The sequence below is a fragment of the Gorilla gorilla genome, chromosome 5, assembly GCF_029281585.2.
Source record: "Gorilla gorilla gorilla isolate KB3781 chromosome 5, NHGRI_mGorGor1-v2.1_pri, whole genome shotgun sequence".
Taxonomy (NCBI): Eukaryota; Metazoa; Chordata; class Mammalia; order Primates; family Hominidae; genus Gorilla; species Gorilla gorilla.
This window is the reverse complement of record NC_073229.2, coordinates 74,323,521-74,340,303: the sequence shown is the minus strand read 5'-3', so window position 1 is coordinate 74,340,303 and position 16,783 is coordinate 74,323,521. Positions and strand designations below refer to the sequence as shown.

At 36.9% G+C, this 16,783-nt stretch overlaps 1 protein-coding gene across 27 annotated transcripts in view; it reads left to right on the top strand.

Annotated features, from left to right (window-relative positions):
• Positions 1–16,783, top strand: part of DST (dystonin) — a 494,942-nt gene that overhangs the window by 403,296 nt on the left and 74,863 nt on the right. For all 27 annotated transcript variants that reach the window (XM_055391863.1, XM_055391862.1, XM_055391852.1 and 24 more), the window contains 2 exons: positions 12,755–12,916; positions 14,403–14,573. In XM_055391863.1, the coding sequence (XP_055247838.1) occupies positions 12,755–12,916; positions 14,403–14,573 (333 nt within the window). The remainder of the gene's footprint in view (positions 1–12,754; positions 12,917–14,402; positions 14,574–16,783) is intronic.

Sequence of the window (16,783 nt, the reverse complement as noted above, 5' to 3'; positions counted from 1 at the left end):
TTCTATTAAACTAGCAGCTATGAGAAATATGAGATGAACATGTAAAACAGTCTTAGAAACTGATGTTATGTAGGTGCCGTGATATGATAAGGGTGATGATGATAATGATGATGTTGATGGTGGAGATTCCAGTGATCACCACTACTGCTGCTACTGAGATGGAGCCAAACATTTCATTGTTTTAGTGATTATATCTTTCTTGGTTAAAGTAGTAAATTGACTTGTTTACAGTTCGGTACTTAATTTAGTTTCTGTTGGGCCTTAGACTTTTGTTAAACATTAGTTTTAACATAATTTTTGGAAAGTTTTAAAAATTTTTTAAATAGAATGATTTGTATTGAGTGAAAAGCTAGTTATAATTCCTAAAAGTGAAACAGAAAAGTAGTGAAGGACTGAGTCTGTCTTCCTTATTGACTTTGAAATATAATCTAGTTTGACATTAATCTATCTGGTAGCTTTAGTTTAACCTAATGTCACAGATAAAATCCTATAATAGTTTTTCTTAATACAAAATAAACTGCCTTCTGAGCAGAACTGAGAATAATAGCTATTACCCAATTACTCAGCAGGGGGTGCCTTATATTCACTGGACCCGTAATAGAGGATTTAAAGCAGGTTTGATAGACTTCCCCGATTCTGTTTTTCTTTCTATAGTTCAAGAAATAGCTGTTAATAGTTACTTGAGGTTTTCTTATAAAGACAAGGACAAAATTCATTCGTTCATGTTTAAGATACCAATTCAAACATAATAAAGCAAATGCTATTCTAAACCAAATGTCCTAACTCACTCAGTGAAAACTATCCTGAGATTTTGAAAGTAGATTGGTGTTATCTTTTGTGTTAGTTAGCTTGACGTTTTAAAACTGTTTTGATTATATATAAGTTCTGTTGTATATAAGTTTTCCTACTTCTAAATACTAGTCATTGGACTAACATGTCTGAAGGGTGAAGTGTTTTCTATACTGTTGGTAAGTTAGAGTACCATTTTCCACTTACACTTATTTATGATTACAGTTAAATTCTATGCACACTGTTATAAATTGGTGGAATGAATAGCAGGGCGATTCTGTTTGTCTCTAGGCAGGAAGAAAGAAACTCCTTTGGTGTTCCCTCTATCCCTACTCCTATCTGAAGACTCCTAGCTCAAGATTATCTTCAAATCTAAACCACATTATTAAGTAACATTAATATTAACACATTATTATTTATCAAAGACATATGTAACTGACTGTATACAAGGAATGCATCACAGTAATTCCTATTATGTGATTAACAGCCAATCAGGTCTTCTGATCATTATGAAGTAACCATTATCACCATATTGCATGATTTAATTTCAATGAAAATCAAAGAAACTTGATGCTTTAATGAGTCCTAGCTAAATCTGTACCTTCCCCACCTCTATCTAGGCCAAGCTTGTCCCACCCATGGCCCACGGCCCACCTGTGGCCCAGGATGGCTTTGAATGTGGCCCAACACAAATTCATAAACTTTCTTAAATAACATGACGAGATTTTTTTTGCCATTTTTTAAAGCTCATCAGCTGTCATTGCTGTTAGTGTATTTTATGGGTGGCCTAAGACAACTCTTCTTCTTCCAGTGTGGCCCAGGGAAGCCAAAAGATTGGACACCCCTGATCTAGACCATTGTGAAAAAATGCCTTACCTCAGAACCTGCTTACAGTTTATTTCTGGCCACTCTGTTGCTGCCCCAATTGTAATTCATTTTGTCCCCACAAATGAGTACATCTCCAGTACATTCTCTCTGAAGATTTCTTTTTATTTTCAAATGGACATAGAATTACATTGAGCAGAGGATTTTTAAGCCAAGTTGAAACCAGAGACAAAGAGCAGAACATATGGCCTAATTATACTGTAATAAATTTTCTCTGGTCCAGGTGAAGGCATGGTTTAACCCAGGCATCATTACTTTAATATTCGGTAAACTAAAATGCCAAGTAGCATGGGGCTAAGGAAGACAGGCAGTTTGAGCACAAATTCTTATTATGGTGTTTATCAAATGATCCAGAAACAACCTCTGATGTCACCATATTGAAAATCAAACAGTCCAAAAACTGCTTTAATATACTTTTAAAGTGTTCATATTGTTATATAGAGGTCAATGACAAATTATTTTCCATTTTTATTAAGAATGGGGAAATTAGATAAAACTGTTGCAGAAGAGGTTTTTGTTAGGGAAAATTCCTTAATAGATTGGATTTTCGTTAATGAAGCTACCTTAGCAAAGGGGTTGCATGTTCCCTTCCTCTGGTATTTTTAATGGTGAAAATATTTCCGCTATAGACACTGTAACTAGATGCATGGCTTTTATAGGAAGATCACATTATTTAATAAGCCCAGAGCAAAGTGGCATTTAACAATTTTAGGAAGAAAGAATACTCCATATGCTGGTCAAGAGAGAAGCCCTACTGAAGCAGAAACCACACCTAGCTGTGAAGAGGTGGAGCTGATCTGCTGTGTGGTATTATTAACACCTCATATTCTTATCCACACAAACTAGGCATAACAGGTGGATACCCTCTTTTTCACGATACAAGGAATACACCATACTTCTCGGAAAGGGCTGTCAAAAGGGAACTTCGCAACGTGTTCTCTTTTCAGTTTTGCTGCTAACTAATGCTACGGCCCTTTATGTCACAGAGCTCCTTTTAACTTTTATTCCTTCATTTGAGATTGAGGAATTAAAGTTGGTTGTTCTGAAGGCAGTTCCAGCTAGAGATTTTATAATGTAGGATTTTTTGGTAGTTGTTATTTTGTTTTGCTTTTACCTTGATAAACCTATATCACCATTTTAGAGTGATCCAATAAAAGAGCCAAACTGTGGTATCTACTGTCATTATTATAGGCCCACCTTTGATCAAAGGAAACCTTCATAATGTATTTTATTAATATGGAAAGTTGCTTAAAGTTGTGTGTGAGAGAGAGACAGAGAAGAATTTGCCTCGTTATGAAGTTAGACATTGGTTTCTTGAAAAGAACATTTGAGTGGTAAATGTTTATCTAGGTCTCTAATCATTCATTAATAACAATGTAGATTAAGGAAATGCTATGATTTTAAGTGAAAAGTGCCTGGAGCTGCTCAAGAACTGGATACAACAAGAAAATGTCTGTGCTCACAGATCCTATTCCCACATATCTCCAGTTGTCTTCATTTCAAGCTTAATTTCTTTTGTCAGTATTTTAATATGAAAAGTATTTCCAGATTTTGTTTGTTTTTTTTTTTCTCTGAAGAAAATTGAATAGGGCCATTAACATGTGAGTTGCTTCTGCTTGCTGGATAGCTTTTCTTTAAATGAACTTTTTGACATTTATATATATATATATGAAATATGTATATATTTCAATTAATAAGATTTATATATAGAATCATCTTCTGTTACATAGAATTTTTTTTCACTGTCACCAGAAAACCTCATTGAAGATGTGGGAAAGGCATAGTCTTAGTATTGTAGTAACTTACAGGAAGAAGAGCAAGTGCTCATTAAAGATATTAACTAAGGTTCACATCAAGATAAACTCCTGTCAAGATCCGTTGGTGAATCTCTTGTTTCTAAATCGGTTTACTTTAGGATCAGAATATTCTACTTTCTTCTAAATATAAACTATATTCCCATGAAATAAATAGTTATTGCGTATTCATATGATGCATATTCATATCTTTGGAAACGTTTATCCATTTATGTGAAGAAATTTAATAGTTTGAAAACTAAAAATATAGTATGCCTTCAGTTTTCATTAGCTAATGGCTTATTTGTTTTAGAAAGAACAATTGTGGCTCTTAATGCCTGTTTATGTACTTGCAGCACAAAACGCATATCCCTTGTTTGACTTCTCATCCTGATTTCGAGAGCTATCAGGCCAAGAGTTATTCATTGATAATAGTGCGTTTACTTACATAGACATTTTTCACTTACTGCACATTGAACTTAATACCTCCAATCCTTCAACCCTAAAACCTCCATGTTTCAGCTGATAAAATTGCTCTTTTCTATGAGTAAATAATATATAAATAATAATTATAAATGTGAATGATAAAACTTTTCTATGATGTACATTGTTGCACTTAGTGGGAAGACTTTTCAGGGACTTTCCTTTTAAAAGATTTAATTAAACTTTAGGAATATAAAATGAGAAAATGTTACTGTTTTGCTTATAATTCAATTAGTAGTTGTGTACTTTTCTGAAATCATCTGCTTTAGTAGATAGTTTAGCTGGATTATATCTAGTAGGCTACATAAAGTAAGTAAAGCTACATTTTGAAAACAACATTATGATTTCTGTATTATGAAATAATAGTGTTGGCTATTTTTCAGGAAAACTTTACTTACCTTATTATGTATTTCTCTCATTGTGAAAATGTGAGGGGGCTGGGCACAGTGGCTCATGCCTGTAATCCCAGCACTTTGGGAGACTGAGGCAGGAGGAATGCTTGAGCCCAGGTGTTCAAGACCATCCTGGGCAACAGAGTGAGACCCCATCTCCACAAAAAATTTTTTAAATTAGCCAGGTGTAGTGGTGCGCACCTGTATGTGGGAGGCTGAGACAGGAGGATCACATGAGCCCGAGAGGTCAAGGCTGCAGTGAGCTGTGATCATGCCACTGCATTTCAGCCTGGTGACAGAGCAAGAAGACCCTGTCTCAGAAAAAAAGAAAATGTGATGGATCTAGATATCATGATTAATATTTAACATGGTTTAATATATCTTGATTTTATTAACATTAGAGGCTATAACATTTATAGTAGCTGTCTAAACCCAATTTTTGGTGAAAAATAAACCAGTCCAGTTCTGCTCTATATATGAGCTCTTACATGTCATCCAGGTAAGACTTTGGAATGTGATTTCAAGTAACAAAGATATATGTAAATTATTGTGACAAATTTTAATAGCACAAATCTTAATGTGAATCAATATAAAAATCAGTTCAATAAAAAAGGAATTTAGTTATTAAATAAATGGTGTATACTTGAACATAATTAACTAGGGAATATTTTCCCATAGCACTGTTTACTTCCAAACTGTGTCATGGCCATTTTCTCATTCACATTCCCATTCTAGTGTAAGTGGTGTAAGGACAGTGGTGGCTATGTCTTTACAACATCATTTTTCCAGTGCTTACATGTTGTTTGGCAGACAGTGAGTGCTATTTTTTTGAATCATTTAATTTATGAATGAACGATTTGTGCAGTTTTAAAAATGTACTACCCACCTCAAATGTGAGGTTATGTGTTGCTCCTCTTAGCTTTTCATAAGCCTAGAATAATATTGTGCTAATGATTCAGAGTTAGAGTCTAAGGTGAACTGAATTAGAGCCATTCTTTATTATGAAAAGTTCTGTAAGGATCTTAGAGTGTTTAGAGAAAGGCACTCACAGATCTCAAGGAAACTTTATTATTCATATTGCCATGAATAAGTAGTTTTCTAAGCTTACATATCAAGAGAGCGGCAGCTGGGAGTAAGACTCTTGGCCTCTACTATTTCCCAGTCTAGTGCCCAATCCACTGTTCAAGCGTGGTAAGTATGCGACCATTTTTCTTTCTCTTATCAGTGCCTTATTACAGCCTGTGTGCTTGAACACCACAGAATCAGGTGCTTGTTGAAATATTTCACGTCTTGAACATGAAAAATTGGCATTGATATTGTGATGTGGATGGATATTTTTAAATCTCTTTTTCTTTATAGATAGTCATATATCTAGTCAACTTAATGATGGCCACATACTGAGTTGCATCTAATAATCTAATAATTGTTGAATGGATGAGTTACCGATAGAGTTTTCATTATGAAAAGATTTTTTTAAAAAAGATTCAACTCTTAGATTTATAGAATGAATATTGAGATAATGTTTTCTCATTAAAGGCACAAAAGTTTCCTCCCACATCTTTTCTGTAAAATTAACAAAGAAAGTATAAAGTTGTTTTTACTAGAACTGCCTTCTTCATTTGGAGTGAGCACAGTTTTGTTCATGTTCAAATGATTATTTTATGAGATTGAAGAAAGACCACTTCATTTGTAACTCTGACACTCTGACGATGTTTCTTATTTTGTAAAATAGAGAATGTTTAGATTTTATTTAAATAAAACTATTAAATTTCCTACAAAGACTAAGAGTTGGCTTGCTGAATTTATTTTCAAACAGTAGTTTTAAAAGGGTGTTCAGTAGATAAAAATCTGTGGAGGTGATTTTGTTTATTAAATATCTGGAGTCAGTGAGTACCACTCTTGGGCCTTGTGTTAACCTCAAGAGTACTGTATGGTTATTAGTAACTACTAATATTCATGTCAGCAGTGCTGAGAGCCCCTCATTGGTAGGAATACTTTACTCTGGAGAACAGTTAGATTTGAACTTGGGCTTCAAAAGGCAAAACACTCTCGACTTCAAAGTGATCTGCACTTTGCATCGCAGATACTGCTGAAGCATCAGATTCTTCAGTGTAAAAGTGCGGTTTCAACTGAAGGATAGGGACCTATGTAGCCCCCCTTTTCCCATTTAGTGTTCAAATGAGTGCGGTCTCTGGACCTTCACAAAATAATTTCTTCGCGGATCTCCCGGTGCCAGGTTCTGCCTCCGCAAGCCCTGCGGATCCCCTCCCATTTTGAAGTAGTCGGCGGGGTTTCCGCGGTGTTTGAACCTGAGCTGCCCCTTTCCCCAGTGGCCGGACTCGGCCTGCTTTGCGCTGATGTCACCACAAGCTGTTACACTGCAGCCTCTCGGCTTCGAGGTACCTCCCACTGAAACCGCTCGCCGACTCCCTGGAAGAAGCGAAGAGTCAGAAGAAAGATGACTGCGAAGTTAAGTCACGGGAGGGCGTAGCACCGAAGTGGTAGAGAGCTGCGGCTCCGGAACGCCCGGCAGGCCCAGAGACGCAGCAGATGGTGCCTGAAGAGAGAGGGCGTTGCTGCAAGCGCCCTGGCTGGAGAGGATGCCTGCCCGGCACCGTGCTGCCCTGAGGAGCCGCGGACAGCCCCGGAGCTCCCTTCCGGAGTTCTCTTTCTGCTGCCTCCACCGCCACCGTCTCTCTCTAGCCCCAGCTGAAATGAAGGCCATACCGCGGCCACAGAACTTGGTTCAGTTTCAAAGGCTAATGTAGTCCCTGGGTTTTCTGCTCAATGTGAATTACGCTGCCTGTGCCTTAGAGGAAGCCGCGGAGCTCTTCGTTGCTGCAATTGCCTCAGGTGGAATAAGCCTTCCTAAGGAGGACCAGATAAGAATCTTTGGAAATGGCTTTTTTTTTTTTTTTTTTTTAAAGAAGCTTAGTAGTACACCATGCTTTCTGTTTACTTTAAACGGTTGCTGGATTGTACTGCCCTGGGTGTCTAAAAGTCTGGTGTTTTTTTCTTTCTTCCTTTGAGTAGTTCTGAATAGCATTGAAGAAGCTTAAAACAGGAAGAAAACCTGCCTTTTCAATCAAGTTTATTTATAGCTACTCCCCACTCCAAAAAAAAAAAGTAAAAGAAAAATGTAACTTTCTCATAACGTTAGACTTAACTTATTTTTCTCTGAAGATTTGTTCTGTGCCTTGGTGTGAACAATACCAGGTCCCTGTGTTTGTCTTTTAAATTTCTGGAGCATGGTTTATTTACCAGAATGGTGGAGTTCTGCAAGCCATCTTTAAGTGAATTACAGTTAACCAGAGCTCTGCCGAAATTAACATTCAGGCTGTTAAAATGCTTGCTCATTTGGAAATTTTAATCTGGAAATATCAGACTAAAAAGGGAAATGGACTGACAATGGAATGTTCTGAGTGTTTGAACCACTGTTAAGTGTGTGTTTGTTTATTTTCTGTGTTTTGGAGTGTGTGAACGGGGACTTTGGGAGCTGGGAAAGGTGGACAAAGGAGATTTTTGTTCTCTGTTATTGATGCACTTTATTGTTTAGAATCATCCTAAAATCAACCAGGTAAAAGGATAGTTGCATTTATACTGATGCACTGCTGATGACCTTAAACACCTCATGTATTATGACATATATTATTTGAGCATGTGTCTTTATGCTAAAGACACTCCATAGCTCTGTTCAGAAGTATACTTTTTTGAAAGATGCTTTATCTTATTTCTTATCTGTGTCAAGAGCTGCAATATTTGTTTTAACTATCTGCAAAATGGGGAAGCCACTCAGCAGACCAGACTGTTTACGTCAGAATCCCCCATGTGTAGGGAAGGGTGAAGAAGAGGAGGACCTAAATATCGAAGACTGTTACGTCCCACAGCGGTCAATCTATGATACTGTTAGACTAAATGAACAGATAGACTCTGGTTCAAAAGGTAGTCTATCTTCCAGGCATTTTACAGATCGAACTTTACCCTACAGTCACAGAACACTGGATGTTAGTTCTTTATGCTCTAATGGTGCCCTTACTTCTTCCAGTGTATTTGAGCTGAGAGGTCGGGAAGCTAACAAACTAGATGAAAAGATGATCTTTGATGCACTCAAACTAAATAGTGATATCATTCGAACCACAGGATTACCTAAAGTCAAATCTCATGCGGAAAAGAAAGAGCATAGACGGTCATGGCGAATGTTTGTCCCGGCCAATTTTATGGATTATGCAAACAAAAGTGAAAGCTCTTTCGTTGAACCTGCTGATATGTCAGATGCTGTTACCAAGGCCAGCAAGTGCAGATGGGGTACTAATTCTCTCACTTCGGAGGAGGATGACTCTGGTTTATGTAGCCCTCCAGCAGAGAGGGAAGAAAAACAGGGCATTTTAACTGGAGACCAGTCACGAATTAAAAGTTTGTCTTCTGCTGAAGATATTCTTGTAACAGACCAATACAGACCATTTTTTTCTGTTAATTCCATTAGCGAACAGAAAATCCCACTGCTTTCGTGTCAAAGTGCCCACCCTGATGAAAATTTCAAAATGATTTTACATGATGTTTCTCCACTAGAGGAAGCAAAACGTGTAAATGGTCAAAGGGAAATCCACGATGAAAATTGTTGCCTGCAGAATAATTTGAAAGAGAGCCCTGTGAAGTGTGACCCATTAATTATGCCAAGAAATAGAGAAAATGATCATATTTTTAACCTTGGGGAAGAGGACAAAACACACGGACCTAGAGAATCCCAAATCACAGCACAAAGTAGGGAACTCTTGAAGGATTCCCCTCAAGATTTAGATCTCTCTCACACAGATCTAGGGGAGAGTGATGTAGATTGTGGTAGCACCAGCTTAGTAGAAAATGTGACACTTTTGACACAATATGATTCAGGAGAATGCAACATTGCATCTAAAGAGGAAGTGGAGGCTCCTCTTTCTGCCCAGGAGAGCGAAATGCTTTATAAGAAGTACTCCCTGAAATTCGTATCAGCAAGAAAGAAAGCAGCACCCAGAAAAACAGGGGCCCAGGCAGGAATATTGGACACAGTCTGCAATGGCTTTCAGTTGGTTCAGGTAATTCATGGAAATATGAAACTCTGCAGTGTCAGAAGTTTGCAGTTCTGCTAAAAGTTTGTGGTTCTGTTTCAGAGTGGTCACTAGTGTTTCTAATAATAATCAAATCCACACTTTTGTTTTGGGGGTTTGACTAGCACCCTGCAAGATGCCACATATTGATAAATGGATAATTATAACAAATTAATAGGGACTGTTTTGGAGAAGAATTGTTATTCCCAGCTGTTCAGGGTCCTGTTATTGATTGTACAGATGGTGGCCATTCCCCTTCATTTGGAAGGCCTCCACTGTCAATATATGTTAATGTTAGGCTTTTACACAAATTGTGATAAAGACACTGCCATTTAAGAGCCATTATATTGGATTTATTAAGCTTGAACAGGCTTAGTCATGAAGGTACAAACAGTATTATATTGTTATGGCCTGCAAAGTACTCTATCCACATTAAGGACTTTTTAAAATATGTTGAAAAATTTCTCTCAGGAGCTCTGCATATGAGAGTAGAGTTATTATGCTGTACTTTGCAGGCATTATAGCTCCCAACTTTTTGTGAGTGGTGAATGAGGTAAGAAAGTAAAGGGTGCAGCCTTGTAATAAGTAGAGATTGCTTGTCAAGCCTGTAATTTTTTTCTTCCCACTCAGATTGAAGTTCAGCTATTTTGGTACTTTTACTAAACTCTTCTGGTAAACTTGGCCTCAAAGGTAGTTTTATTTTATTTTAAACTTCTCTTCATGCTTGTGTGCTGTGGGTTAGATTAGGGGGAAAGGCTCTCTTCATAGGTATTTTGTTAACATTGAGAGATAAGGAACTTAGACAATATCAGAACAGTTCCTCTTCTCAGTCTGTGAAATAATTGTTCTTGTTAGTTATGCCTTTTTCTTAGACATGCAGTAAATGGCATGCTAATTTAAAAGCTTAGCAAATTAATTTTTTTCTGTAAAGGATATTTCAGTTTATTTGTAGAAAACAATTAAATCTTAGGGGAGTATATACTCTTTAGTAGTTATCTTTTTAAATCCTTAGTATATTTTTGGGGGCACTTCAGAAAACTATCAGATTTACCTAGATCTGCTCCAATATATACCCCTGAAATTAATTTAAAACCAAGACCAGAGGTTAAGGCAATTTAATAGAACATTATTGTTATCCTTTTGTCCTGAAAACTATATAAGAGGGAAAATAAAACGTTTCCTAGAATGTTTATTTACAAGGTCCTGGAATTTAAAAGGTAGCAGTTTTTGTACACCCCCACCCTCCGCCCCCACTTTTTGATAAGTAGTAAAACATATCCAAAGCTATTAGTCCTGGAAGTTGTAACTTAGAAAGTGGTGTAGAAATGAAATTGAATTATAATGCCAAATTCTATCTTTAACATTTTGTTGCCAAGTTTCTGCTTACATATTTGATAAATTTTACCTTTTTGCAAAATTACGGAGACTTCCTAAGTTTTTCCTCAATGATTTGGGTGAATCTTATAATTTATTTGATTATGTGTAATTGATTTTTAAATATTTATTATTGTTATATATAAACTGCCAGTATGGAAATTGTCTATATATATTTTCTGTGGAAAAGGTAGTTTGAGTTTTTAGCTAGGAGGAGATTTTAGAGAAAATGATCATTAATTTGTTTGCTGTTCTCTAATTTACTCATGTATACAGTAACACAGGAGTATCCTGTATGCTAGGCCTTACAGAGTCTGGAGGATTTGTCTCCTGCAGCCTCTACATCTTTCAAAGTTATTTTTCATACTGTGTCTGCAATTTTTTTCCTGAAGTGCTATTTTAATATGTGCCTTTATTATGTTTCTATGTATTATGATCAACTGTCCAATCATTGGTATATTTATATAGTGCCCTTCAGGATAATGACTCAGAATCTCAAACTATGTTTTACCTTAATATCGATGTGAAATTTTCCTTCCTTAGTTCCAATAATTTATTTTCCTCATGGCATCCTCCAAGCCCTATATTAAAAACATATTATCTATGAAAGAGTTGGCTCATACCTGTAATCCCAGCACTTTGCAAGGCTGAGGTAAGAAGGTTGCTTGAGCCCAGGAGTTTGAGACCAGCCTGGACAACATAGTGGGACCCAGTCTCTACCAAAAAAAAAATTTCTTTTAATTAGCTGGGCGTGGTGACATGCAGCTGTGGTCCCAGCTACTGGGGAGGCTAAGGTGGGAGAATGGCTTGAGCCTGGGAGACAGAGGTTGCAGTGAGCCGTGATTGCACTACTGCCCTCCAGCATGGGTGACAGAGTGAGGCCCTGTCTCAAAAAAATAATCATAATATTGATGTATCTACTCCCAGTATTATCTGTTAAGGGGTTGAAGTCATCCACCTAAGATAGAAATATAAATTTCCATACTGATATTAATTTGGCAAATAAATATTGGCAAATATTATATGCTAGGTACCATGGTAGGCCCAGGTCATAGAACTACTGTAAGGAAAACAAATTTCTGCTTTCATGGCACTTGTATTTTAATCTAGCACATTAAATCCTTTGCCAGTCACAGGCAACTGGGGAACTGTAAATTGGATGGGATAGACAGTAAGGGAGAGATTGCTAGGAATCCACTGTCAGTGCAGGTGTGGGTGACAATGACTACAGAGTAACCAGAGTTGCTGTGCTGGTAAGGTATGTGATCAGATCCATGGGGTGAGGTCATTGTATTTCTTGAGAGTCCATTGGCATCTTTGTAGACATTGAGGAGGCTATTTGTGTAGGTATCCATACTATTGCAGCACATGCCTATGTATTTTTCATTTTCCTATCTCTGTATTTTGGCCCTCCTGCCAAGCCATGTTTTGGCCACTTGGCTTACCTCATCCTGTCCCTGATTTTCCATTTCCAATGTGAGTCTCAAGCTTCAGTTGCCAGCTGGCAGCAGCCATTCTTAGGAGAGCCTATTAGGATTGCCTTGCCCACGAAGGCTCATTTTGTACTTATTTTATGTTTTTGCTCTTTAGCATTTTCTGTAAATCTTTTGCTACAGTTAGACTGGGACAACAGAAACATTTTCATCCTATGATAATGAAGCAATAAAGAGAGGAGACATGTACTGTCTTCTTGGTTTTATAAGTAACTTGATTAAGTGTACTCAGAATATCATTCTTTAGTCTTCTCAAATGTTTTTGATGTGCTACTGATTTATATTTAGTTTCTTTCTGTTCTTCAGAAGGTAGCTATGACCTATGGCTAGACAATAAAAATTATCTTTACCTCTGTAATAATTGATGGTTTCCACAACCTGATGCCTAAAGAAATGCTTATTATATATTTGGCAGTTGATAGGTAATATAACTCATATAATTATTACTCTTTTAACTGCAGGTATTCCAGAAAGAAGAGATTGAACCCTTGCAAGGTAAACAGCAAGATGTAAACTGGTTAGGTCAAGGCCTTATTCAGAGTGCTGCCAAAAGCACTAGCACTCAGGACTTGGAGCATGACCTGGATGATGTCAATGCACGGTGGAAGACTCTCAATAAGAAGGTAATTTTCTCACCCCCTTCATTGCTATTTTGCTGATTATTATTCATGAGCATTTGTGGTGACCATGAATCATATTTGTGGTAGCCAAACTTTTCTAAATATGTCTACTGTTTTATATTACTGTAAACTGGATGGCTCAAACTCAGATGCCTACTGGAGCTAGGTAGGGAATCTAAATGAAAGGAAGCAAACTGGGTAAGACAGAGCCTCTTCCTGCTGTTATCTCGCCTTTAATCAAGACAGGGTCACAGATACAACAGTGCAGGTGTGATGGGCACATGCATCTGTAAGGGTACAGGTCACTACTTAGTTCCAGAAGATCATTGACATGTAGGCATGTAGGCCCACTGTTGCCAGATATTCTGTTTACTTTCAAAATAACCTGGAAATCTCACTTTCTATGTGAAACCTTCCTATTTTCAAATATTAGCAACTAAGTTCACACCATACAAACAAAGTTATGTCTTTATGTCATTCCTGGACTAAGTCCTGCTACCCTCACTATAGACCATCAACCCTCAATTACTTGTAAGATGTAGGTCCAACCTTTTTCTAAATTCCCATGAGAGAAAACACTAGAAATAATGCTCTGATATCTTAGGGAGATAATGCTGACATACGATGGCAGGCAGCTCTTACAAGACGTAAATTATCAGAAAATTATTATGGGATGGCAGTGCATATCTGGTTGTGGCAGTGGTGGTTACTCTTGTTGTTTTCTTTCCATTGACATCTTCAGCAGGTGCCAGGTCTTGAAACTATATTATTCATTCTTTAAAGTCTGATACATATGTGTAGTGCACCTTAAACACAGTTGGAATGCTGTATCAGGTGTAAATATAATCCATAGCACTTACAATATCTTGCCAGCTACTTTATTCAGTCCAGAAGGAAAATATCTGTTGAGACAAGCAATAAGATATCTCTATGTAGGACACAGAGACTCCATTTACTGGTAGACAAAGGGCCTGGTTTGTTGAAAAAAGACTCCAGAGCTTGGAGCTAGCAGAACTTAATTGGATACTTTTGTTATTCTTGCCTAGCAAAATATAATTCTGATTCTCTCTGCTATAATAGTTCTGTTTATTCTTAGTCTTTTAAAAATCATTATCTCTGATATTTATCAGAAGGAAATAAAATGCAATATTGATAAAAATGACTAATGTGCTGTTTTTTACGACAACTCTAAAATATTTGAATCATTCATTGCTAATCATAAAACGTATTAGACAATCCAAAAATCTCCAAGATTGAGTGCTCTACGTTGACTGTGATGGTAACCTTATTTTCATGCCTACTTGCTTAAAGTTTGTCTCCTTTTCACTGCTATCCTGCCCACTATCGATACTTTGGGTAAATTTTAAGTGAAAAGTAAAAGAAAATTTGTGACCACATGGGAAAATAAGCATGTAAAGTAGTGATTTGTGCTCAGATTGCATTATTTTGTGAAACAAATAAATAAGTGGAAACAATTGGCACTTTGCAGGTGGCTCAGCGAGCAGCCCAGCTGCAGGAGGCCTTGCTGCACTGTGGGAGGTTCCAGGATGCCCTGGAGTCCCTGCTCAGCTGGATGGTGGACACTGAGGAGCTTGTGGCCAATCAGAAGCCCCCGTCGGCTGAGTTCAAAGTGGTGAAGGCCCAGATACAAGAACAAAAGGTAAGTTAGTCAAGCTTTTGTATTGCGTTTCATATTAAATCTTAATAACGAGAAAAAATTCACCTTGTGACTCTTTTAATTAATAGGATAACCTAGTTAACCGGTTATTGCTGCTGTAGACATTATTTTGTTAGTCATTCGACAAATATTTATTGAACATCTACCATGGGCCAGGCCTTGTTCCAGATGCTGGGAATATATCCTTGAATAAAGAAGATGAAAATTTCTCATTGAGTTCAAAGCCAAGTGGGAAGGGTGTGCCAGGATTGAAAGACAATAAGTAAAGTAAATAAATGAATGGTGATAAGTTAGCAAGTGATGAATAAAGCAGGGATCGGGGAGAGGCATCAGGAAGCAATAGAGCAAAGATGAGGGACCTAAAGTGCTGGAATGGAGGGAGGGAGGGGGTGTGTGTAATTTTAAATAGGGTCATGAAGGAAGGTCACTGACAAGATGGCATTTGTATGGAAATAACATTGTTCCCTTATATATTAGGTTGATCCCTATGAAATTGTCTTTTTATATATTAAATATTGACAGTTTCTTTTGGTTCAACCTGTTACTAAAGAGACAAATATTTGATTCATATATGCTGAGGAATGTGCCATTGTGTCTTTTGACACTACTAAAGTGGGGCCAGTTTGGGAAAATAGGGTCTTCAGAGGGTTGGTATGTACCTGAGACTGACCACATGATAGTTTTTGTGCCCCTGATAGCAATGGTCAGGTATGAAGTATTTAATACCACTTTGAGTAGTAATCAGCCAGCCATGACTTGAGATGACATGTGGGAAGGATCCTAGAGCATGGCGTACTGTTAAGGTTTCTCCCCTCTGGAACTTTAAAAAGAAGAGGATGGATTATGTTAATTACGTTATTTTAAAACTCAAAGAAATTTTTTAAAATTTTACATTAATTTTTTTTAATTTATAAAAAAGACAACATTTTAAATTTCTCTTTCTGTGCCTGGCTTATTTCACTTAGCATGGCTGCTAATAATGTACTGTATATTTCAAAGTTGCTGAAAGAATAGATTTTAAAGGTCCTCACCACAAAAAAATGATGAGTAGGTGAGGTGATGGATATGTCAATCAGATTGATTTAATCATTCCACAATGTATACATATATCAAAGCGTTGAATTGCACCCCATAAATTCAATTATTATTCATCAATTAAAAATGGAAAAAAACAAAAAATTCCACATTTACCCTCAATTTTTTTTTGTATTTAAGACTTACTGCTTACTTTAATTTCTACATTTAATACTATCTCCCTAGAAGTTTTTGAAAACTTCAGCATATTGGGAAATTATACCAATTAGAAATAGGTTTAGAGGTAAGGATTAAGGACACATAACTGGAAACACATTGCATTTGTGCGATTTTTGCATAATACAGTGTCTACCATTCACAATTTAAAGTTAACTCGCAGAGTCATGATGCTTAGCCAACAAAACCTATTAATTGATTTTGCTTTTTTAATTGCTAGAAGCTTTATTATTAAAATGTATCAAAGTAATTAGTTCTCCTTGCTGCCAAAGCACCTGTTGTACTTTGATTATATCATGACTTTAGTATATAAAAACCTGTGCCAACACAGTTTGTATGTCTTACCCTTCTCTTTAAACAAGTTCCTCTTACCTTCTGCCTTGGTGGTCCTGATCTCAAAATACTCTTTTAGCTTTTTACTTCTGGGTAACTGTCAAATCTTTACTCCTTAATTACCAGTCAGGATCATTAAGGATGCAGTGAAGCATAGTGTTTCATACACTTACGCCTTCCTCATTGCTGGTAGCACAGTGCCTGTGCACAGCAGTTGCTCATGAGCCATTTGTTTGATTAGATTAGAGCAAGGTAAAAGGCTAATTATAGCAAACATTTCATTTCAGGTGCTTTGAAATGTTTAATTAGAATCAAATTGAATTTTGTTTCTGGTGCTAAATCCTGAAATATTAGTCTTATTTAGCCAGCTTTGGAGATTTCTGACATCTTCTACCCTCTCTTCCTGTTGCCAGTGATGTGTAAAAGCTGTTTTAGTTTGCAGCCTCACACAGATTTTAGGAGCCAGTCCCACCTAGTAAAAGGAGCCAAGAGCCTCTTGTTTTAGCCTTGTTAACTTGTGAACTTGGGCTGAGTCTTAACTTCCTTGTCTATAATGGACTGTTTAACGTGGGAAAGGGTTTTGAAAACAGTAATGATTTATAGGAAGC